The sequence below is a fragment of the Diplotaxodon limnothrissa genome, linkage group LG5, assembly GCF_057381915.1.
Source record: "Diplotaxodon limnothrissa isolate DT_005_m linkage group LG5, D_limnothrissa_male_GT1.1, whole genome shotgun sequence".
NCBI lineage: Eukaryota > Metazoa > Chordata > Actinopteri > Cichliformes > Cichlidae > Diplotaxodon > Diplotaxodon limnothrissa.
The window spans coordinates 32,661,618-32,685,158 of NC_140600.1; the positions used below are offsets into that span (position 1 = coordinate 32,661,618).

The following is a 23,541-nucleotide window of genomic DNA, read 5'->3' on the forward strand; positions in this document are numbered from 1 at the left end:
TTTTGTACAGTACTGTAGATATTAGATATAAGAATTTAGAAACCAGGGTAGCTAAAGTATATACACAGTATATACACACAAAAAAAAAGAAACAAAAAGATTGTACTGTGAGGCTAAAATCAGCCTTTGCAATTGATATCCTGGATGCATCTTAGGCCTAATATGTATAAATAATTTATATTAAACACCATCATAAAAAAACATAAGACACATCTTGGGAGAAACTTGAATAACGTCTCCTGAAAAACGACATAAGCTGCAAAGTTTAATGTTTAATTCTTTCCCTTTTTCAAAGCATCAATAAAAAAAGCAAAATGCAAGCCACTTCAAAATGTACTTTTAATGTCTGCTTAAAAGGCACAGTAGGCAGCTTTGAGCAGGACAACAATTTAACAACAAACATTACAGAATCATAAACTAAAACTTTGATCTATCATATAAAATCTAAAAAATTTGCTCCAGGAACAAAATACATTTGCATAAAACAAATAAAACACATTCACAGCCGGTATAATGACATGAACACAAATAGGGAGACAGCTTAAAGTTTGGCTGTTTAGTTTTACTACATAAGGCTGGAGAAACTGATCAGGAGGGCTAGCTCTGTGGTCGGCATGAAGCTGGACACTCTGGTGACAGTGGCAGAGAAAAGGACATTAAAGAAACTGCTGGACATTATGAACAATGCTGGGCATCCTCTGCACACGGCCATAAACAACCAGAAGAGTCTGTTCAGTGACAGGTTGCTTCTCCCCAAGACAAGAACTAACAGACTTAAAAACTCCTTTGTCCCACACGCCATCAGACTGTTTAACTCCTCTCTGGAGGGGAGAGGGAGGGGAAACAGGAGGACAAAGGAGGGGGGAACAACTAAGCTGTAGTGCCTCTGCACCTCACTGTACAATACCTTGTGCAATACTTTTTGTAAATAGTCAACAGTGCAATAGACTCAATACTTGAAATGTGCAATTCACTTGTATTTTTATTTTTTATTCCTATTTATTCTATTTATCCCCTTTGTATATTTTATTTATATTTGTCTCTGTATTTATATATGTGTGTGTGTGTGTGTGTATATATATATATATATAACAGTTCTGTAACTGTAACTTCGGTCGTTGCTGTGCTTTTTTTGGAAGTCGAATTTCCCAGAGGAACCCACCCGAGGGATTAATAAAGTTCTATCTTATCTTATCTTATCTTATAAAATCCTTCTACAGAATATATCGGTATGATGAAAAAAAAAAACAAAGAAACATTTAGGTTGTAGTGTCAAATGTGATTGAATGTGAACACCTGCTTAACAGATAAGGTACCTACTGCTGGTATATAGTGCTGGTAAATCCAGCAATTTAGTGTATTTTCACTGCTTTCAGAACAGGCAGATCTAAATAAACGACTTTTATTTTCTAGAGACCATAACTAGCACATTCTGTCAAATTAAGACATAAATTATGGCTTAGGAACAAATTTGACAAGATTCCCAACTATAGATTGTTTATTTATAGCATATTAGTGTTTGATATGCATAGAAAATATAACAGAATCCATTTTTTCTAAATCTAACTGTTGTGGAGCAGGGAAATTATTTTACTGCTATTGTTAAATAATCATCATTATTACCATTGCATTAATAATATAATCTGGAGTTTATATTGCATTCAGGGGTTGAACAGTGTGTGTCTTTCAGAAAGGCTAAAAGTAACAGGACAGGAAACAGGCTTGGAGAGTTTTGCAGAAGTGAAAGTTATTTTGAGCAGCAGGCTAAGACGAGGCTTTAACAATGTAACAGATAGCTTTAAGAAGGCCTTAAGATGTTATGCATACAGTTATTATGTTGACCTTGTATTTCAGGTGCAGTTATGACTATTTTATACACAATGCATATCTGTGCTTATTAAAGAGTTGGAGCTCGGTCAATTAATTGGGGGTTGGAAGCTTTGTTCGGCGCGATGTCCGGACAATCTATTGTGCAAGTGACTTGGAGCCATAGAAGGAATTGCAGTACATGCTTACAAAACACTTATATCAGGTCATTTTATATTAAGGTTTTAGTAGAGGTTCTTGGTTAAAACATTTATTTAGTAGAAGACATACATATAGTCTCAGTGAGCCTCTGGTCTGGTGAAAGGTCAGAAGTGCAACAGGTGAATTGAGAAAGAGCATTTGAGGACGATACACAGACAGTTAGTAGGTGAAGAGGTGACACAAAGAGCATGTGGGGTCAACACACACACACACATGAGTTAGATTTATTTAGAGGAGAGATTAGTCGTGTCTCGGCAAGAAAGAGGAACAATTCACTTTAAGACAAGAACGGAAAGTACCAGCCATGAAAATAGAAGATGATCTTCTGGGTTAAAAGTCATTGTGGTGTTGATCTGATCTATGTATAAAATGTATCTGTGACGCATGAAGGGGCGTCAGTAAATCAAACCCTGATGCTATAAAATATCTGTTTATGCTTTGATTAAGTCGGAGATCACTTGCTGTCGGCGTACAGAGTGTTCTTCCCACACGTGTGTAGTCATTAAAATCATTGTTTGACCAAGAGCTTCTGGACCATGGGTGGTTTGTACTCTCCCTCCTCAATTTTGAACCTTAACACTGTGTAAATTAATTTCCATCATTCCAATGGATAACTTATTCCTATTACATTCAGTGACATATGGAGGATCTAATTCTATCAGTATATCTAAAGTTCAGTAAGGCATTGCAGCATTTATATTGAGTTTTTTGTCATTCCTGTGATATAGTATGTTGTGTGCGTTTACTGGTTTCTTTATGTGCACATGCAGAAGTATTTATGACACCAATGATAAGGCTTCCTGTTCAAAGCCTCGGCATGCAGAGACGAGACGGAGACCTTGAGATAACTAGAACTATGTTACCTCATGCAGAAGCGGCCCGCTTTTCAAAAGAAACACTCGATTGACTCGTGACTGGAAGAAGTTGTCCACACTGTGGCAAGAGTAAAAGAGGAAAGAAGATGTGATCTTCACTCAGAAGCGGACACAGCCACTAGTTTCTTCTGAGCTGTCAAAGTCGCTTCCTTCGCACAGGGACTCCTTCAAGAAACGAAAAGAGAAAAAACCCTCAGTGACATTCACAAGTCAGTTTTCTGCAGCAGCACATTCTCAACTAACAAGCCACTAACAGCGACATAGTCCAGAAGTTGTGTTTTGAGACAGCTCCATTAGTATTTTATCAATATCTAATTAAGGTTTAATTATATAGTGCGTTTCTAAAGTATAATCTTATATACTCAACAAACACCACTGGATTTTCATGATATAATACATGTTGAATAGTCGTCTCTCATTAGTTTTAATAAAATTGACTGCATCTATTAAAATACCAAAGAATCAGTATATGACAAAGTGTTTCTGATAAGGTCGCTGTGATGAAACAAAGCTGATATCAACTTTCACTGTGCAAAGGTAATGGAAGATTAGAGAACCCAAAGACTGATAACCACAAAGAATAGACCACTGCGGCAACATATACCAATATGGGTTACAATGAAATGAGTTGAAATACGGCAATCAAAGGTTGACAACAAGTTTCCAAAAATACTTACAGACAGCTGCCTCCTATCCGAGTCTGTAAAGACGGGGTTGGAGCAAGAGAAGGAAGGGAGAGAGAGAAAGACAGATAGAAATGTGGAGAGGGACTGAAGCACTACACCCACAACGCAAGGCCAACAAGTACACAACACATACAAATATGAATATGCATTTTAAAATGTTAACATTTTTAAACTGAAGTGGTTAATGTATTTGGGGGAATAAATTATATTTTTTAGCAGAAAGCTGACATTTCACAGATTATTTTGGGGTTTTAATCAAACTGAATCATCACTTTGGGTTTTTTAACAGTTATGAGATGATTAGAATGTGCGTCTGTCTCTCTGATGTTTGTGTGTCTTTTTCTTAACTCCACAAGGAGCTTTCCTTAGTAAAGAGTAGACATGCTGTTCTGCATATTCAAGCTGTCAGCAGCCTGGCGGTGAGGCAGACGTCATGCAGCACAAACATATGACAGAAACAACATTTGAAGAAAGGAGCAATCCATTCAAGACCCAAAACATGCCCTGAGAGGAAAAGATAGATGGTGGAGGTGGATGTCATGTATGCTGATTGCAACACAGACACCAAAATTATCAAGAGGATCCAAAACTGAGGTGAGAAAATGCCAAACACATGATTACAACTGTGGCGGGACCAATTACGGAAAGACGGTGTGATTTAGAGGGGGATCCTTTAACTATCTCACTAACTTGGCTTTGCCGTTCCTCTGGCATCAAAGCGGATGGGGTGGGGGCAAGCGGTAGCCAGGGCTGGTTGCCTGCGCTGTAGAGCCTGGGCCGCTTGACCTGGTCATGACTGGACAGGGGAGTGTAACTATTCCGGCGATGTATGAGAGTAGAGTCCTTCGGGATTTTACCCTGGTAGAAAATGAGATACCGCAGGTGTTAAACGAAAAAGATCTTTAAAAAAACAACACCAGGGGGCACCTGACGAGGAACAGCCCAAAAAATTAATAAAAAAAATGCTGCACTCGCCAAACTGATCCAAAGCAAAAGGTAAGGAACTGCTTCCACCCACAAAACATCAGTCAACAGCAAAAGCACAGCCCTGATTGCACAGGACAAAAAACCCCACCTGCTTCAACCAAAACCATGACAACACTGGACCTAAACAAGTCAGATAAAACTGCCTTCACAGAAAATTCATAATCTTAATATGAGGACAGACAGTAGAGTAATGACAAAGATGAGATCATCCAAGCAAAAATAAGCATGCTCAGCAATGTCTTCCTTCAAGGTAAAATATCACTTAACATTCACAGGCTCATAGAGCAAGCCAAGCTGAGGAATTAAGGCTAAAGGTAAAAGTGGTTACAAGACAAGGATATAAGGAAAGGAGGCAAGGAAGCAAAGCCTAATATATACAGGGGGTAAGGTGTGATTGTGCCAAATGAACAGACACAACAAACAACAGCGCATCTTAAAATTATATGCTGAGATTCAGTGACCAATTTAGTGCGAGTAAACAATATGCATATTTTACAAATGATCAACTTTAAACATTCAATGGAACAGTGATGTTCGCCTACTTGTGCAGCTATGTGATTTTCTTTTCCGCTCATTTCAGAGCAACTTACAAGAGGCCGGTCTCGGTGCGTGTTTACTGCCTCCACATTCAGATAAAACATTTCCACTTTACAACCTACAAGATAATAGACAATACATTTACATTATCTTCTCACGTTGCCTTATGTTGTTACAGTGTAGCGATCATCAGGTAAAGACTTACCGTATGCAACAGGGGTGAGCTTGAGAATTGTGTGCAGTGGACATTTCATGTATGGAAGATCCTCTGTGAAATGAAATAAATAGCATACGGGTTCATCATTGTCTGCTTGTGTTGTCTGTAGCATGTGTGTATGTTTGTTTTTATCTCACCTGCACCCTTGTCCAAGAAGTAAGCCAGGAGACAGCGCATCACAGCCTGATGGCAGATGACCAGCACATTGCCTTGTCTCTCTAATTCCATAATAACCGGCTCCAAGCGCTGAACCAGATCTTGGTAGGACTAATGAGCAACAAAAGATCATTCTGGGCTCAATTGCTAACACTTGAAAGGAAATTAACCTTCACAGCTTGAACAACACTGGTAGAGAAAGAAAGCTGAATAACAAAGCAGAATAAAACTACTGCCGCTGTGGCTGCTGATCAGACGCTTTATTGTGAGTAGTAGTTCAGGTTACCTCTCCTCCTGGGTAGCGATAATGATATTTGTCTTGATCCCTCAATGCAAACTCCTCTGGGAATGTCTCCTGGATCATCTCGTAGGTCATCTCCTCACAAACACCCTGGAAAAGGAAAACAAATCATTTATCCTCACGTCACAGCCCACAATGAAAAGAAATGTTTCAGCACAATTTGAAATCTAAAAAAACATAACTGGATAATTTCCCTTGATAAAATATATAAATGTCTCCAAAGAGCTAAGCCAGTTTCAAATATAATAAAGCCCAGGAAACATAAGGTGATCTTGAAGGTTAGTGAAAAATGGAGACCGATTTCATCCTCAGAAAACAGTCATCATTTAATCCTTTGATTTCATACTGTGAATAAATAATGACTTATTTCATGTGACCTAGATCTTTTCAAAGTGTTATAACCCTTTTTATTCTCCTCCGGATGCTGCTTTGACATTAAATGTGATCAAAGGGGCTGAAAATTTCGTTTGTCTTTGACTCTTACCTCTATGCAAACATATTTTATAAGTGTCTTGGAAATAACAGCATAAAGTTTCCATTATTACAAACCAGAGGTCATCTGTAAAAATTGCTATAGCTGTGGAGGGTACTGACAGCATCAATCTCATTGAGGGTTTTCCACTGTTCATAAGGCACGCCAAGCTCTTCCGCTGTCTGGATCGTCCTTCTCAGTTGGCTCGTCCACACCTTCAAATCTGACAGCTTGTGTTCATCAATGAAACCACGCAGAGCGTGGGCGAACTGGGATGTGAGAGAAAGGGAGAGGCTTCAATTTATCCCTCATTAAGGGCATTTCTTGCTTTATTAGACAGATATTCACCAGTGAGAGTGAAGAAAATAGGAAATTGAGAGGATTAAATCCAATAAAGGTCACAACTCTGGAGTGCATGATATTGCAGTTTAAGAACATCTTATCCCAGTAGCTATCTTCTCTTCAGAAACTGGCTCAACAGTTCATTAAATGAGCATTAACAGAGTGAACGTGCAAAAATCCTACCTGTTTCCCACGAGGGGAAAGTTCAGAATCTCCTCCGATGCGTCCTTCAACATTGTGTTTGCTCTCTCCGTGTCGACACAGGTAGATGGAGTGAGAGTGCACATGGATGTTCATGAGGTAGTAGACGATCTTGCTCTGGATGTAGTCCTGCACCCGGTTCACCAGAAAACGCTGGCCCACGTTTATAACCTTGATAAAAGAAAGGTCCCTGCAAATGCCAATGCAACACGCCAGTGATTTACTGTCGCCATCTAGTGTTTATTTACTAATTTACAAGGTCTAATTCTGCCAATATAACAACTTTACTGTTTGGATTAATAAGAATACTTTGGAGGAACAATAAATGGTAAAGATTCAAATAATGAAAAGCAGTTCATACTTGTCATAGTCATCAGGATCTAAAGGTTGGTAAGTGACCTTGTAGCACTCAATCCGCTTCAGGAAGTCATCCATAACTCTCTCTCTGTGTCTCTCAGGGTAGTCTGGACTCGAAACCTTCACTTCCTATTATGGTTAACACATTCAAACAATATTAGTATCCAGTTCAGTTCTTACATAACGCTGCAGATGGTGTGAATATTAATAGGTAATGGAGTTTGACCCAGACAAAGTCACAGTCAAAGGTTAAATTCATTTAGGTGAGATCATACCAGGATATTAGCAGCAATGACTTCGGGGTCATCACACACCGACTCCACAAAGAACACCTGTCAGAAAGATGGAAACTCAGAGTCAACGTACGCTAAACATTCCTGAAACTGACAATCAATTGTTTTATAACAACAAATTTTACATTGCCATGAACCTAGACAAGAACTTACACAAATACAGGGTAATTAGCATCAACAAAAAACACGACACATAGATTATGAATTAGTGAGCTTTCCACATGCAGAAAGGCAAATTTAGCTCACTGAGTTTGACTTTTTCCAGTCTTAAACACAGACTGGTAGAACTGGTAGCTTCAAATCTACAGAGAAGAGAGGGAGAGGGAGAGCGATCCTGGATAGCTTTATTTTCCCAAATGTTATCTATTCAGTTAACAGCACCCTGTGAAGTTTGAAAGCCTCACAGTTTAAATTCTGTGAATTTTTGACATCTAATAATAAATATGCTAAATGTTTGAAAGGTGATTTTATTAAAATTATTCTGAAATTTTTACAAAATTTGTAGATATTGTTTTTTTGTAGTTCATTAGCCTCTTTTCTTTTACTCTTCTAGCTGTTTCTTACTTTTTAATAAATGTGTTGCTCCCATCAAATTCAAAATGAGCTCATATTTTCTGTGAAATAATAAATGTTTAAATGCTTGATATGTTTTGCAATTCAGTTTTTAATTTAACTTGACTTTTTCAAAATTGGGGTTGTGCATTGAAACTCTTTGTGTAATGTATAAATTGAGCTCATGTAACCTCTGATTGATGATAGCACGTATACTGACCAGAAACCCACAAGGATTAATTAAAGATGGTGATTCAACAGGATCTTGGGAAATAAAGGTCAGTTCAATAATGCTGTTTCCCCCCATGGCGATCGCGCTGTTCAGCAAAATAAATGTGATAAATGTAAAGACTTTTCCATGGCTTCAAGTAATAACTCCAATCTGCACAATACATTTTAAAAGTCCCCACTGGGATATAAATGTGTAAAAATAGCAAATAATTTCACCTTAAAAGCATTCTCCTTCACAAAATCTTGAATAAGGTCTCGTCGTTCTCTTGTTGTGTTTGTTGCATCAAAAACCTGAAAAAAAAAGGGCAAAAACAAAGACAATATTTGTTTGCTCTCTGTGAAATGTTTGTAGGACAGCGTAGGATTAAGACTATCCCAATGCCAGATGTGTTTCTGTTCTGGGTATTTAAAGGAAACGAGCCAACATCGAGACGCCATGTCAATAGAGAAGCATGCACATAAAGACTGAGACACTCACAGCAATCTGACCTCCCTCCTCTGTCAAGTACGCCTTCACATCTTGCAGCGCTACCAGAGCACACTGCCTGCAGCAGAGAAAGCAAACATAGCAGCAGCCAACTATAAAAACCAGATTTACTGAAATCCACCATCATCAAAGTTCACATTCTAGTGTCAGTGTCAGAAATCTGAAAATGTTACAGTAATACATTGTAGATTTCATGAAAAAAAGATTCTTTGTAGCCCCCCCACCCAAGTTTTGGATTACAGCTTTCTTCTGTGCATCAAATACAATGGTAAACTGAAAACCCCAACAATTACAAGACATGAAAAACACACATTTTTAAAATCACAAAAAAATGTTTCCCATCTGTCGGCAGTAGGGTTTAGTCACTGACCCAGTTCAATTATCATGTGCAAGAGTTATGAGGTACACAGTGGTAGATTTCTCCTCCAATAAAATGCAGGCATATAGAGTTTAATTTGTTCTGCTTGAAGGCTGACAAAAAAAAATAAAAAATCAGCTGCAATGTGTCTTTCCTCAAACAATACAATTTGGAGGTGTATTTTATCTATTTGGAGGGAGGAATGTTGGAAGGCACAAAACAAAACAGCATTGATTACCATAAATGATTTTAAAAATACATTTGTTGGTGTTCTTGTTGAGTGTTAAATCAAAATGTTTGTCATTTAGCCAGAGCTTCTAGTCTTGTCACCTTAAGAGTTGAAGCTAAGGGACTGCTGGTGGTAGCTTTAAACACTATACTGCAATATATATATATATATATAATTATAATAATAATCTAAATAATAATACTAATATTAATAATAACAATAGGTAAAATAACATGAAATTATAATGCAAATTACAATTAGCATGAATCAGGAGGATAACATTTTAATGAAGTATTTAAACAGCACATATTCATAAGGTTCACTGGTTAAGGCTAAATTATCAGCAGAAAAAAGTTTTATATCTAAATCCTCACAGCAAGAAGGTCCTGTGTTGAAATCCAAAACATTAAACTGGCCTTTCCTCAGGGTGCTCCAACTTCCTCCCACAGTCCAAAGACATGCATCTTAGGTTACTCTGTGATTGTAGATTGATTTTAGGTTCGGATGTGAGCCTGAACGGTTGTCTATCTTTCCGTATTAGCAAAGTGACAGACTGGTATCCAGCAGAGAATTGGATAAGCAGTTAAGAAACTGATGGATGAATGGCAAGAAAAAAAAATGGTACCAAAAACAGAAATTTCAGAGAGGTTTCTTTGTTTGATTAAAAAACAGGCTATTCCCAGAGGGAACGCAGAGGGTTGACAGAAAAAATTACTCACATTTCCTTAATTGAACAGTGCAAAGGTTTTGAGGTGCTTTGGTTGCTACAATGGGAGACTTTCTATTGGCAGACAGGCAACTTAAACAATAAAAGCAATTCTTCTGATTGCTACTTGATTGGAGTGAGCTTCTTTTTTACAGCAGGACAATGACCCAGAGCTCCAAACTATGGAAAAGCTATTCCTAAAAGAAGCAGTGAGCTGGCAATCTGCGTGTAATAGAGTGGCCAGAACAGTCAAAGGATCTTAACTCTTTTGAGCTGTTGTGGGAACAGGTTGATTGTGCAGTGCAAACATTTATCTAACTCGTGGGAGGAAATTCAGGAAGCATGGGGTGAAATTTCTCCAGATTAATTAACAGCTTGAATACAAAAGGTGTACAAACCTGTGATTACTGCCAATGGATAACTCTTTATACAAAAGGAGAAGTCTGAAGGACAAAATTATTAATTCAAGTACAAATCAGTATTTTAAAACTTTATTTCTAAAGTTGCCAATACACCACACAGCTGAGCTCCAGTTTTTAGTTAACTCATAAGAAAAAGGTAGATGTCACGTGGAACTATTCCTTTAAACTGGTCTTGCTGATACTTTATAATAACAAACACAAAAACTCAGGCTGGATATCCATGCAGGTCCACAGAGGGCTTGTGTCAGCTTCAGAGTGACAGCGGCAGCTTGTTTAATATCTAGGTCAAAGTCAGCACTAGGATGCTGTCAAGAGCCCGTCACATTTTCATGATAGCCATGCATAACACAGCCCATTTCAATCACTACTACCAGATTAGACCAGGAGGAAAAGAGGCCTTTTGTTTTGTTCTTTGTTAATCTTTCTGTTGAAACACTGATTTACAGTCACTAATCACAACCATTTGTAGGGCACACTTTGCTGCTTGTGTGTATGTGTATATCAGTTTAGGCTGACTGTGGCTGAATACTGACTGCCGGCCAAAAAAAAACAGCTTAGTCACTGATGCAGCAGGGAAATCTGCAAAATATGAAACCGACTAAGGTTGAATGCAAGAAATGTGACACAGCCAGTGAGGATATGACAGTTTTCTTAGTGCTAGATAAAATGCAATGTACATTGTAAAAACGTATTGTGGGCACACGTGTAAAAGTGAACCTTACTTCCTTATTTTCATGGCTTCTTCATTGTCGTGGCGGAAGAAATCATAGGACTTATAAGCTCTGACAGCCTCTCTGCGATATACGCCCAAGTTAAACACTGAAAAATGAACAAAGGACGTTATAAATCTGCCCTGGCTGTGCTGTCGCCTCTCATTTTGGATACACTTGGATATACTTTTGTTCTAGTGAACAACTAAAACCACAAGAATTTAAGTGGCTAAATTTAGCTTCTCTTTGTGGGATCATTTTAGAATAGTTACATTTAAATATTTATTATGCACACACAATGTCAGTGGGGGGGAGGTTTAAAAATTCAGCTTTTGCATTTAAACATTTTGCTTTCATTCTAATGTCACTGCTACTTGTTTTTGTGACATATATAATGCATGCCTAAGTGCTGGAGAAGAGATAACACTGATGCTGTTTTTCATGATCTTTAGAGTTGCTTTCCCACATTAACTAATTAACTATCCTGGTTTAACTTCTACAAAGAAGTAAAAAGAAATACAAAGAAGGATTGAAAGCATATGAAAGTTCAATAAAACACACTATGAAATTTTTTAAATTTGCAGATGGCATTAACTGAAACATAATGAGAAAGAAATGTTATGTTCTACCTTTGGTTGGGACTCCTATCCAATTGAGGTAACGTGTGAGTTTCTTGGAGATGTAGGTCTTTCCTCTAGCGGGCAATCCGATCATCACGATCACCGTTGGAGAGTTTGTCATGTAAGAAGCCCATGCTGTGCAGGAAAGAGATGCAAAGAACTGAATGTCAAAGTTAAATGCAAATCATATCTGACTCATAACCAGCATTACAATAGAGAAAAACATGTTTTAAACAGGCATGCCAGTGCTGCACACACTCCTGAACAGCCAGTCTTATATAACTAGGTCATGTGTATGCACAAAAAATAAAAAGTCTCTTTGGGCACAAATATCTATGGAGTGGGTTCAGAGGTGTCATCCGAAGAAATTAGAAGGAGAAACATCCTGGGAGAGAGAAGTAATTTTCTTAAGAATAGCAGAAACCACTGAAGGTTTCAAAGTATTTTTATCACTGGTCATGATTTATATTCTTTTTCCTTTTTTTGCCAATCCAGAGAAATTCATTCCCATGTAGGTTGGAGACTAAACGAAGCAGCTTTCCTCTCACTGAGGTGATTGTGATTTGGTCAGAGCAACAAGACAAGGTTTTATATTACAAGTGCACCTGCACACTCTATAAGCAGCGATGCATGAATTAAAACCTACTAAAATCTAATTGGCGTTTACTTACAGCATTTTTTCTCATTGACTCTGGGGTCTGTTTTCTTGGCTTCTGTGGAGTTTGCAGAGCCATTGTCTCTCTGAGTGCTTGACATATTGGAATCTTCTTTAAGCGCAATTCAGATCAGCTCTCTCTCTCCCTCAGAGGGACATAGTCCAAGTTGGTCTGCAACATGCATGCAAAGGATTAGCCTCAGACAGAAGAGAACCAGAGCTTTGTATGCAAGGTTTTCCTATCGATGTCTTATGGCTTAATGTATCCCCGGCAACATCGACTGCAGAGCAAGCAGCAGGGGAGCTGTGAATGAAGACGAGAAGTACTGCCACATCATCTGTGCACAGGAAAAATACTTGGCTTAAAAGCACTATATTTACAAAGCCGCACATGAGCGAATCATGCGGTGGTTTGCTCTCTCACTCGCTGGGGTGACCGAGTTCACTCTAACATAATTTATACCACAATCCACACAAGACGAACATACAAGAGTCAGTGTTTTACCTGGTAAGGAGGTAAATACGAAGAGACCTGCTTTCGGGACCGCCTCTGAAAGACGCAGTCATGCACCGCAGGACCGGGGATCTCGTGATCTACCGGACACAGAGTTTGCGTGCGCCGGTTCGGTTGGAGGAGCCAGTCTGGTCGGCCTGTCCTTGGTGCTGAAATGCCTCCTCAGCCGGCTGGTATAGTTCCAAGCTGGAGGTGCGTGTCGACGTTCCTCTACCGTAACGTCAGCCTACGCCAAAGCACACACCCCCTAACCACAAGGGCTCTGCAGAGGATCAGGCGCAAGAGCAAGAAAAGAAAAAGCGCTACACAAAGACTGAAGGGTGAAAATCCTTTTATTTTTTCACCATAAAGCAAAGATTTATTTATTTTTTTTTACAATAAGCACAACTAGCTTCTTTGCATAGTTATTTTATTCAGCATTACATACCTCATTATAAAATGCAGATAGTGGTCAAAAGACAATGGTTTAACATAACAATTGCTAAATAAATAAAACCAACCCAGAATCACAGTGTTCCCTTACTATATTTAAAAGAAATAACAGTGAATAAGACTAAGCAACCTTTACACATTATCTGATCATTCACATGCCCACATATATGTACAAGAAACATGTGTAAATCTGTCACAGGAGCCTGGAAAGAGCTCAGACCTCAGCTTGCTGCTATTTTTAACCATTTAGAGAACATTCAGAAGTCAGAGGTGAGGCACTGAGTTTGTGGCGAACGCTGATGGAAAATGTGATGCCAGGTCAGCTGAGCAGCCAGCGCTGTGGCGTGTGAGAGACTTTCAGAGCATCTCAGGCTTGTGAAGGACTGATGAAGCTCAGTCGGAAGGCACCGATAACAGAGTTTAGTGTCAGTAGCTTTGCACACTTTTCGGCGATAAGAAGATGTCTGCAGTCTCCAGTGTCTGACTGTTAGTGGTTTGTAGTTTTCACCTTTAAGGCTTGATTTTCCACAGCTGGAAATTAAGCAGAGACGAAACAAAACAATTAAAAAGAAAAGGTTAATCATCTTACTGTGCAAAATAATCCATTTAAAAACAGATGTGAAGAGAAAGCATTTAAAAGACATTTAAAATAACAGTCTCCAATTGTCTCAATCATGGACTGTGGAACCAGTAGCCAGCACATGCAAAATAAGGAGTTAAGACTTGTGAGATTTAAAGTGGAGCCAAACCATGTAGTATTTTAAAAGCAATCAATAAATCTGAATGAAAGAGACGCCAGTGTCATCCTGCCAGGACTGGAGTGATGTGTTCCCTCAAATGAGTGCTTGTATTTTGCACCAGCTCATTTAACCATGTATACAAGGAGTTGTAAAAATTGTGGCAGGAAATGAGGGTGTGTAGGATGTTTAATGTTGTTATTGGTGGGCACAGGCCTGACCTCAGCAATGATTATAATCTATAGCTAGCAAAACTGAAGTAGACTCTTCACATGCTGGTTAAACTTAACTACCAGTTCAATACTTTGGGAAACTCCATATTTACCCCAGCCCGCCCTTGCTGCTGCCTCATTGGTGGATACATATACTCTTTGTAGATGACTGGCTGTTTAAATTTTTGTAACATTCTTTTTCTACGTAATCACAAAATTAAGTGGAATGGTGGATAAGTATACTGGACTCATGCTAACACATATGTCATTTAAAGTGCTGTATGCAGTATACAAATCTTCATGACCCTGATGAAGGCCACAGACTGAAACGAGTTGGTCAAGTTGGTGACTTTACTACAAGTGTTGCTAGAGCTTCGGCCTCTTTAGACTCTTATTGTGCCAGAAACCTTTTATTCTGTTTTCAAAGAAGCCCTATTTACTCTGTATGTATCATGTTTCTGCATTAAGAATAGAGCCAGACACGTGAGGATAATAGCTTTGTTTAGCTTGGAATTGCATTGCATAAAGACAATGTCACACTTTTCTACAGTTGTAAAGAGAACACATTAACATAAGGTTTCTCAATTGCGTAATTCACATATAAACAGGAATTTACAGCAGTTTTTGCACATCATATGCTCTAGCTACATACTAATCAAGTAAGTATTAAGTGTAGTAAAGATTTGTTAATACTGCTGTCTTCAAGCAACCACATAAATATATATTTCTCACGTGGTTAAGCTACTCATGGGAGTTTGTCACTGTGCAGCTTTACTTCATGTTTTTCCTCTTATCATTCACATGCTAAATATTTTGAAATCTCAAAATGCACATTTCCAGCTTGTCTGCCAGATGGCTTCAACCAAAGCAAGGTTTCCAGGTCAACTCTGTAGGCTACTAACAGCTCCAACAGCTAGAGGGCAACATGCAGCTGTACTAGAACTAAATGTACAGCCTGTACTTTTAGTTGCTCCTCTGGTGATTTATTATAGCAAATATTTATAGTTGTAGTCATTATATTCAATTTTAAACACAGACACTATTTAAATGGCTCAAATTAGAGCAACAACAACCAGGTTGTACTGATAAAGTTTTATTTTTTTTCTTGAGAGATAAAAACAAAACAAAACATGGAGCCCAGAGTGATCAAGGATGTGCATCTTAAATCATCTATTTTTCTCGTCTTTTTAGGCAAATTTCAACATTTTTCATTATAACTTTACTCACTCTGATGTTGAAGCCAAGCAGGTCACTGACTACGGCAGACACAGCAGAGAGAATGACAACTTTGGTGATGTTATAGATCAGAGGGTTCACTGTGAGACCCAGCAGTCTGAAAGGAGTATCGAGCTCCTGGAAGATGTAAGGAGGAAGAAAATGTTATCTAAGATTTATGACATGGGTACCCATACCCTGAGGCTAAAAATGATCAAAGCCAGAATTTATTAAGGATGAAAAACCACTGACAAAGGGGACTCCACTTGGCCTTCATGAGAAATATAACAATTACATATTGCAATACAATCAAATTTATAGCATATCCTTCAGCACAAAGTTATTACGGCTGTCCCAAGGAGATCAGTAGTGAGGAAGAAAGAGTGATTAAGCTGATGGATGTTAGAGAGTACCAACAGAGACATGACAGGGACTGAGGAAAGAAAAAAGAAAAAGACAGAAAAATCCCCAGCTCACTGCAAAGTTATAATATTATAATTGCATTCTCTACACCAGGGCTGCCCAATCCCAGTCCTTGAGAGCTACTATCCTGCAGCTTTTAGATGCATCCCTACTCCAACACAGCTGAATCAAATGGTTTGATCTCTTCAGCATGCCATCATGTTTGGCAAAGGCCTGATAACAAGCCATTCATTTGATTCAGGTGTGTGGGAACAAGGATGCATCTAAAAGCTGCAGGACGGTAGCTCTCGAGGACCGGGATTGGGCACCCCTGCTCTACACGGACTGCATAACAACCTTGACTGGGAACTGCATTTAGTTTCAGTGAAAATTTGGGCTTACCTTCATTAGTTTTGTAGCTAGCTTCAAAACATTATTCACAATACTGAGTTCTTCTTTCTTATTGGGCTTTTTCTCCATCCTGAGATACAAATTGATCTGGAAACAAAAACAGTTTTACACCATGTTAATGTTACAGTGAAGGCCAAATAATGTATTTAAACCTACATTAAATCAATGGACTAATCAGCCAGAGAAATAGCCTGGAATCTTGTGTCTTTTCCAGCCTGGGGGGGAGCTTTACCTGCTCAGTGAGCAGCACAGAAGAGTTACTATACTTGGAGTTGGTCTCTGAACCCAGCGTGGCGAGCCTTAACAGAAAGAGGACGAGAGAGGCGCACCACACCATGAGCTCCCAGTTCATTAGAGACTCTAGGAATGTCTTGTGGCTTTGCAGAAGCTGAAAAAAGAAAGCAACACTGCTTACATTTATTGACCCCGGCTTTGTTGTGAAAATTGGATTTCTTTGCACCTAACAGAGCATATAAACTACTTTCCATCTTAGCTTCATGGCTTATCTTCAGTAGGGTAATATGATTAAATGGTTGCATGTTTTGAGGCAGTCTCCTTGCTATTTGATCTCCGTGCTAGAATCGCAGTATTTGCACAAAATGATCAAATCAATGTTCTCCCATATGACTGACCTGAGCACAAATGATGAATGAAATGGAAAGTGCTAAAAGAAAAATAGTGGAGACAATGACGTCAACGGAGCGCTGCGGACCTCGTCTCTGCGAAGCACAAACAAATCAATGACGCACGGTTAAAAAGACAAGTCTACACCGAGCAAAATGTTGAAATAAATTCAGATTGGGAGTGTTTTGGCAGGAAAATACAAACCCGGAGAAAAGATCGAAGCGACAACCACATCTTTATATTCTGAACTTTCTTCAGCCTGAAATGGGGAATCTCAGATTTCTTGGCTTTGCGAGCTGAAGTTAGGTGGCTAAAGAACTTGGCAAATAAAAGTCTCTGTTGGGCAGACATAAAAAAAATACTGTGATGCACTGCAGCAGAGCTAAAACTGATCACATTTAGGATGCAGCACTGAAAACATCTTCTAGTAAAAACACAACTTATATATATAAATGATGACAAGGTAGCAGAGAGACAGAATGGCTCAAACAATTAAGAGACACTAAGCATAAACAATTTGTCCAGTCAACAGTAAAAAAACACAAACAACAAAAAACCTAAAAAACTTGCACATTTTGAGAACCCGGGACAGTACATTTTTGTGATGTGCATTTCCTGAATCACCATTCACCTGTTTGTATGTTCTCTCAGCCACGCACATCATGAAGAAGAACAGCCCCGTGAGGCAGATTCTTTGCACTGTCGTGATGAAGAAAAAGGCATGAGCTTGTGTATTTAACGGCCCCACTGCTATTTCTATCAGCTCTGACAGAGGCAGGGAGCTGAGGCCCGGCATGTCCAGCCGCTGAGCCAAGCGGAAGGCAAAGGGCAGCAGTGCCAGAGTGACAGTGATGAGCCCGCCAAGAACGAGATAGCCCATTCCCTGCTCTACTAACTTCACCTGGTAATAACAAACACAAGAAGGGAGGTGTTTAAGACCAGAGACATGTGCTGGAATATTTTTATGCAATGAAAGCTACAGTCTTTCTTGGACTCTCTTGACAACATATTTTACACATTTACCTCAGACTTTGAATATTTCTTCCATTATCTGTGTTTGTCAGTTTGCCACATTTGACAGCTAGATGTTCAAAAGAGTCAGAATAACAAATTCTGGCACGGTAATGAGGTAAAATTTGGCTCTTAATTTTTGCCTGGCACTTTATTTTTTGCTCTATCCGTAGAATTTGAAATTATTTCAAGGTGGTATTTCGCCACTAAAGATCTGACCATAACTGTAATTATTAGGAAATTGTTTGCTTACAAATGTGCATTATGCTGGACTGGCTGTTAATAATATAAAGAGGAAGGTGTGTACCCGTGTGAGGATGATCCCACTGATCTCCAGTACTGACATTTCTGCTTTCTTACACTCGCCCTGCTCCCAAATGATGGCACTGACACGATCCTTGGATGGGTGACACGCCTGCAGCCAAGACAGCTGGTTCTGAAACGAAACACCACAGACAACATCCTGTTCACAATTCATGCATGTTTAGTGTGTAATCTAATCGGCAACAGGCCTTTGAAGTTGAAGCTTAACCACATGTCAAAACTTCCAAGACTTTTGAGACTGCTCATAATTTTATAAAACAACATATGTAGTCACAATGTCCAGAATAATGTGTAGTATTTAAGATGTGTTTGCATTTACTCCAGTGATTGCTTGTTGTAGGCTTTCATCCTCGTCATCGCTTGTCAGAGTGTCGTTTTGTGGGAGGCTCATGCTGGCGTTGCACCTCCCACTATCGTCACTATCACTGCTCCCTGTGGAGGGAGGGCCTTGGAGAAGCTCCTCCCACATTGTGTCATCGGTGTCAGAGGCAGGACGAGAGCCCACGCTCGGCCTGAGACGCTCCACCTCACGGGGCTTCACCTTGATAAAGGCTTCACTCCCGTCCTGAGCAAATTAAACCAGAGGCAGTGTTCTGTATGCGACATTGAAGTTACTTCACATCAAATCTCTAAAACAAAACTAGACAAATTACTATTAAATAAACTGCTAATTCAGTGCCATCTCTGAAGCAAAGCCTAGAATTGTAATTTGCATCTTCCACATCAGGCTTTATTAATGTATGTGCTTCTTAAATTCCCCAGAAGCTTGCTGTACATTAAAAATCCATTAAGCAACTTTGATGGTATACAGTGAAGTTTACCTGAGGCCTCGGTGTAATTACGGGGTCAGACTTTTGGTTTCTTTTCCGAATAGACGGTAGTGATGCAGGAGCTGTAGTGGTGTTTCTTTCACTGTGAAATGGTATTTGTGTTACTTCCAGCGGTTGTATTCCTTCCTCTTCCTCACTGGAGAGCTCATCAGAATCCCTAAATCCTGACTTTCCTTTGTTCTGTAAAACATCATCACAAATATATATATATATATATATATATATATATATATATATATATATTTATTTTATTTTTTTTTTTAAAGCATGCACATGAATTTTACAAACACTGACTACTATATATATGCATGTATTATTTATATGAATAAATTCTTACAACAGCACAAGGCGAGAGGAGGTAGACTTACACCTAAAAGCATTAACAGGATGGTAAATCTATATCAAGCAAGCAGACCATATTTACAGTTCAGTCATTTAGACACAGCAATTAAAAATACTTTTTAAGGGAAATTTCAAACTAGTTTGGCACTTATACATCCATCCATCCATCCATCCATAACCTATCCACCACATCTGACTGACATTTTTTGACTCTAAAGATCGAGTAGAGATGAGAAACTGTACCATTCTCTCCTCTTTCCTGTATAAATGCTGGTTTTCTTCAAACTGCCAGCAGCCCAGCAGCTCCGCCTCCCCACTGTTGTTCTTTTCTTCAGATTTCTTCAACCCTCTGTTCTTTCTTGGCCTAAAGGAGAGAAAGTCAAAAGACAAGTCAAAGGTAAATGATGGTAATTACCGTCTTTTGACATTTTTATTATTTACATTAGTATATTAAATAATGACATTATAATTAGTTTATATTTAACATGCACAACAAAAGGGATTTTCATGTGAGATCTGTTTTCATGTACAGCATAACCTGGGATGTGAGAGCCACATCACATATTGTACATGAAATACGAAGAAAAGCAGTTAATACAGTAACTCTCTCAAAAGCAAATGAAAGAAAATGTAGCAAATGATCAGTGTCATGAGAAGTCATACTGAATATTACAGTTTTTTTATATGGAGATGTTGTTCATAATAGTTATGTAACATTAAATAAGTTAACAATGATAAGGCAAATCTCACGTGACAACCTCTGAGGGACTTGACTTCATGGTACAGGTGCATGTTTAGGAGTAGTGTTTCGGGTCTATCTGCATGTTTAACATGGAACTTTATGCATGAGCCACAAGGAGTGTGAGTGTGTTTCTGTGTTAGTCTAACCACTAAATGCGTGCAGCGCCTAACAATGAGGAAACTACCTCCTTCTGCGCGTGGGGCTGGTGGTATTGCTGGCAGCTGGACTGCCTGAGGGCCACCGGCTGGACTCAGTCGACACAATCTGGCAGTGCACGGTACCCAGCAGCAGCATCAGACACATGGGTCCAAACACCTCGCTGGCAGTCGCCCTAGGGACCTCGAAGTACAGCAGCACCGCTGCCACTGAGGGGAGCAAAACATTTTGCAACAGCAAACAAAACAGTCTCTTAGGGGAGACATTATAACAGAATTCATGCTTACTAATGAGGTCTCTTCTGTGCTCCTCAGGTGTGATGGGTAACAAGTTTAGTGTTGCATATAAATGAATGTAAGCTGTATTGAATAGCTGGCGAATTGAGCCTGCAGCAATAGATCTAACTTCATGAACCACAAACAGAGCATATCGAGACCTGTGTACTTTCTTCAATTAAAAATACGTAATCAAACAACCTAAACAAAACCAACAAAATCAAACTTATTTGGAAAGGAGTGTGCATGTGTCTGGGTGCTTGCAGGCAACAATTTGAAGACACGGTCACAGTAAAGTACTCCTGATGTTTCCACCAATTGCTTTCAGGGAGTTAAGGTGGACTGGAATTAATCAGTGAGTGGTTGTGAGAGAGGGCATGCTGCTTTTTTGGCGGTTGTTAGTGCATTTCTGCAGCCCAGATTTTGAACTGTTGGCCAAGGGGGCGACAATCCAAATGGCACAACTGAAGAGTTTTTATGTGTCATGTGGCAGCTGCTGTGTGACGGTAAGGCTCCACAACATTTAAACCAGAGCTATCATGTGTTTCTATTATCAGTATTAGAAGCAGAATCGGAATACTTGAATCCCACAGTTGGTCACGGTTGTTCCAAGACAGTGAGATCAGTAACTAACTAAACTAAATCAAATAATATATTAAAAAGTTATAAAATATAACAAAATAGTCTATTCTTGCATAGATCTGCAACTAACACATATTTCAGTAATTGACATAAAGCAATTTGCCCTTGGGAAATTATTAACGTTTTTTCTGATTCTGTGTATTTTGATTAAAGAAATAAACACAAAGACGCATTCAGCCATTCGGTTTGGTTAGCTCTTCCAGCACACGAATGCTGACTTATGCTGTTAAAGAAGAGTTTTCTATTCTTCACTGAAACTCTTCTCTAAGCAGATACAAAGTTATTTATCCAGTAAATTAAAAACTGTTCTGATGCATGGAACCTGGTCTAGGTTGAATGTCTACACTGATGTTTGAGTTGAGGTCAGTCTTGTTTTAAGGCTATAGTTGCAAGATGAGTGGTGGTGAGCTAACCTTGCATAATGTAGAGCATGAGGATACATGAGGAGATGGACATGGAGGTCACCTGGATCCACCACTGGAAGAAGAACGGGAACAGCAGCACTCTGACCAGACCCTTTCGAGTCAGCGCTGTCCATGGACTCTCTGGTTTGGCTTTGCTAAATGTAGATCCTGATGGGATGAAAGGGGTGGTCTGTTAAAACTACATTTACTTTAAGTGATGGAGCAAGGTTGAAGTAAAGAAGAGATTAAACAGAGGCAAATAAAGCACTGCACATACATATATACAATGCATAGTTTATCTGCTTTGTGCATGAATTGACAAGAAACCTGGAGAAATGTCTCAAACACATTTCAAAACAATTAATGCTCCTTATTCACACTCACCTCTTACTAAATCAACATCAATAAGGTCTGGCTTGATGTGCCCCGTCTTCTTTGGTTTGCTGTCCAAACCCTATATAAATAGTAAGGGCTTCTTACTCAACTTAGAGGTCAAATGCACTAAAAATACACAAACATTTATTCCATTAAAGAGAAAAATGAGTATCTTACATTTAGATCGGCATTCTCAAGAGATTTCTCCCAGATTTGTTGATCATATGCCCCGATCTATAACAAAATATAATTCTTCTAATTATCTTAATTCAAAGAAAACACAAGAGGTGATAATAACAACTAAATGATCAAACAAAACCATGTCCAGTTAAATCTATGGAAAGCTTGTGTGATATAACCACACTTTTGTTTTTATTTAAATCAATTTTTCTAAGGAGTAAGGGAACAAAGAGGTAAAGGAAATGATTTAATAAATTGTGAGATGTAAGGATGTAAATCAGAGCATATGGATTCAAGATTGAATGACTATGAATTAAATTATTACAATTGTAATAACAGCCACTTCAAAATAAATCAGATTAATAGTAACAGTAATTAGGTTTAGCAGAGTTTTTAATGTACTAAGTAGTAAACAAGTAAGTAAAGAACCACAAACAAGGCTCATTACATATCTTACGTTATATTACTAGACTTTACTAGTAAAGTATATAGTATAGGTTTGTAACAAGTGATGAGTTTCTAAGACTTTCCTAAATGACACTAATTGTACTGGATGTGTTGCGCTTACCTTTTCTTGGTACCAGGCTATTGTTGCCATTGTTATTAGACAGGGGAACCGGTCAACTCGGATCAGGTCATTTCACGGTAAAGAGAGGAGGAGTGTGGAGAAATCCAGATGTGTTCCCTAATCAGATATGGTGCACGGACACAATGCTGAAGCTTGGAAAAAGCAGAACTTAAACGAGAGGCCCGCAAGGGAAAGCAGAGATAAAATGAACGCGTTTTGGTGTGAAACAAGCACCTGTGTATACACAGGTGCGCTAAGGGTTAGCTAAAAGTAGCCAAAGTAATTATCTGAAATTATTTTTTTTACCTGGAATTAAACAGCACGGTAGCTTTGGCACAAACTGGAAGAAACCCTTTCTGATCATTACAAACTGCTCGTTAACACTTTCTTGTCATCAGTTTCGGTCGCTGCACGCTGCAGCGTCTTTTTGTGCAACTGAGCTAACTACTAGCGCCGATTACAGCTTACTTTACCTCTTCCGGTAAGTTTCGACGCGGATAATTTCTGAAAATACTACATTTTAGCAGCTCTTCTGCTTTCACACATACGTCTACTTGTTTATTTAAGCTATTTTACACTTTTTAGCCCATTCTTCCGCTTCCCTTTTCCTGGGTTTGTTGTTTTTCTTAAGTTGGATCCTAATATTCCCTGAGGTTTGTCTATCAGGTGGCCATTTCAGGTTATTCAAAAGAGAAACCCCTTTCAAAGACGTATGCAATTGTC

General features: G+C 38.9%; 2 protein-coding genes across 5 annotated transcripts; both read right to left on the minus strand.

Annotated features, from left to right (window-relative positions):
• Nucleotides 1-2,676: 2,676 nt before the first annotated feature.
• On the minus strand, nucleotides 2,677-13,091 carry pfkfb2b (6-phosphofructo-2-kinase/fructose-2,6-biphosphatase 2b). Of its 4 annotated transcripts, XM_085354577.1 has the most exons (17): nucleotides 12,928-13,091; nucleotides 12,439-12,594; nucleotides 11,777-11,902; nucleotides 11,160-11,256; nucleotides 8,714-8,780; nucleotides 8,452-8,526; nucleotides 7,435-7,491; nucleotides 7,164-7,288; nucleotides 6,785-6,992; nucleotides 6,382-6,528; nucleotides 5,773-5,877; nucleotides 5,468-5,597; nucleotides 5,319-5,381; nucleotides 5,167-5,231; nucleotides 4,280-4,447; nucleotides 3,581-3,603; nucleotides 2,677-3,068 (listed from the first exon to the last, which is right to left on the minus strand). In XM_085354577.1, the coding sequence occupies exons 2-17, from the start codon at nucleotides 12,521-12,523 to the stop codon at nucleotides 2,999-3,001; spliced, it is 1,611 nt and encodes a 536-aa protein (XP_085210703.1). In that variant the 5' UTR covers nucleotides 12,524-12,594; nucleotides 12,928-13,091; the 3' UTR covers nucleotides 2,677-2,998. The 4 variants fall into 4 exon arrangements, with proteins under 4 accessions (XP_085210703.1, XP_085210702.1, XP_085210700.1 ...); XM_085354576.1 differs by lacking the exon at nucleotides 4,280-4,447; XM_085354574.1 differs by lacking the exon at nucleotides 3,581-3,603.
• A 364-nt stretch (nucleotides 13,092-13,455) lies between these two features.
• phtf1 (putative homeodomain transcription factor 1) lies at nucleotides 13,456-23,408 on the minus strand. The gene is made up of 17 exons (XM_085354578.1): nucleotides 23,125-23,408; nucleotides 22,819-22,970; nucleotides 22,248-22,304; nucleotides 22,080-22,149; nucleotides 21,705-21,863; nucleotides 20,403-20,583; nucleotides 19,720-19,840; nucleotides 19,126-19,314; nucleotides 18,624-18,869; nucleotides 18,288-18,416; nucleotides 17,601-17,870; nucleotides 17,174-17,305; nucleotides 16,978-17,064; nucleotides 16,578-16,733; nucleotides 16,337-16,432; nucleotides 15,545-15,670; nucleotides 13,456-13,899 (listed from the first exon to the last, which is right to left on the minus strand). Exons 2-17 carry the CDS (start codon nucleotides 22,846-22,848, stop codon nucleotides 13,879-13,881), a joined length of 2,070 nt encoding a protein of 689 aa, XP_085210704.1. The 5' UTR covers nucleotides 22,849-22,970; nucleotides 23,125-23,408; the 3' UTR covers nucleotides 13,456-13,878.
• Nucleotides 23,409-23,541: the final 133 nt, after the last annotated feature.

Coding starts and splice junctions, on each gene's coding strand:
- phtf1 (XM_085354578.1), bottom strand. CDS start 22,848: ATGGCAACAATAGCCTGGTACCAAGAAAAG. Junction 22,305..22,818: donor TAGCCTGGTACCAAGAAAAG/GTAAGCGCAACA, acceptor ATTTTGTTATAG/ATCGGGGCATATGATCAACA. Junction 13,900..15,544: donor TGCTTGGCTTCAACATCAGA/GTGAGTAAAGTT, acceptor CTTAATTTCCAG/CTGTGGAAAATCAAGCCTTA.
- pfkfb2b (XM_085354573.1), bottom strand. CDS start 12,523: ATGTCAAGCACTCAGAGAGACAATGGCTCTGCAAACTCCACAGAAGCC. Junction 7,492..8,451: donor TGAAGGAGAATGCTTTTAAG/GTGAAATTATTT, acceptor TCTTTCTGACAG/GTGTTCTTTGTGGAGTCGGT. Junction 6,993..7,163: donor GATCCTGATGACTATGACAA/GTATGAACTGCT, acceptor TGGCATTTGCAG/GGACCTTTCTTTTATCAAGG.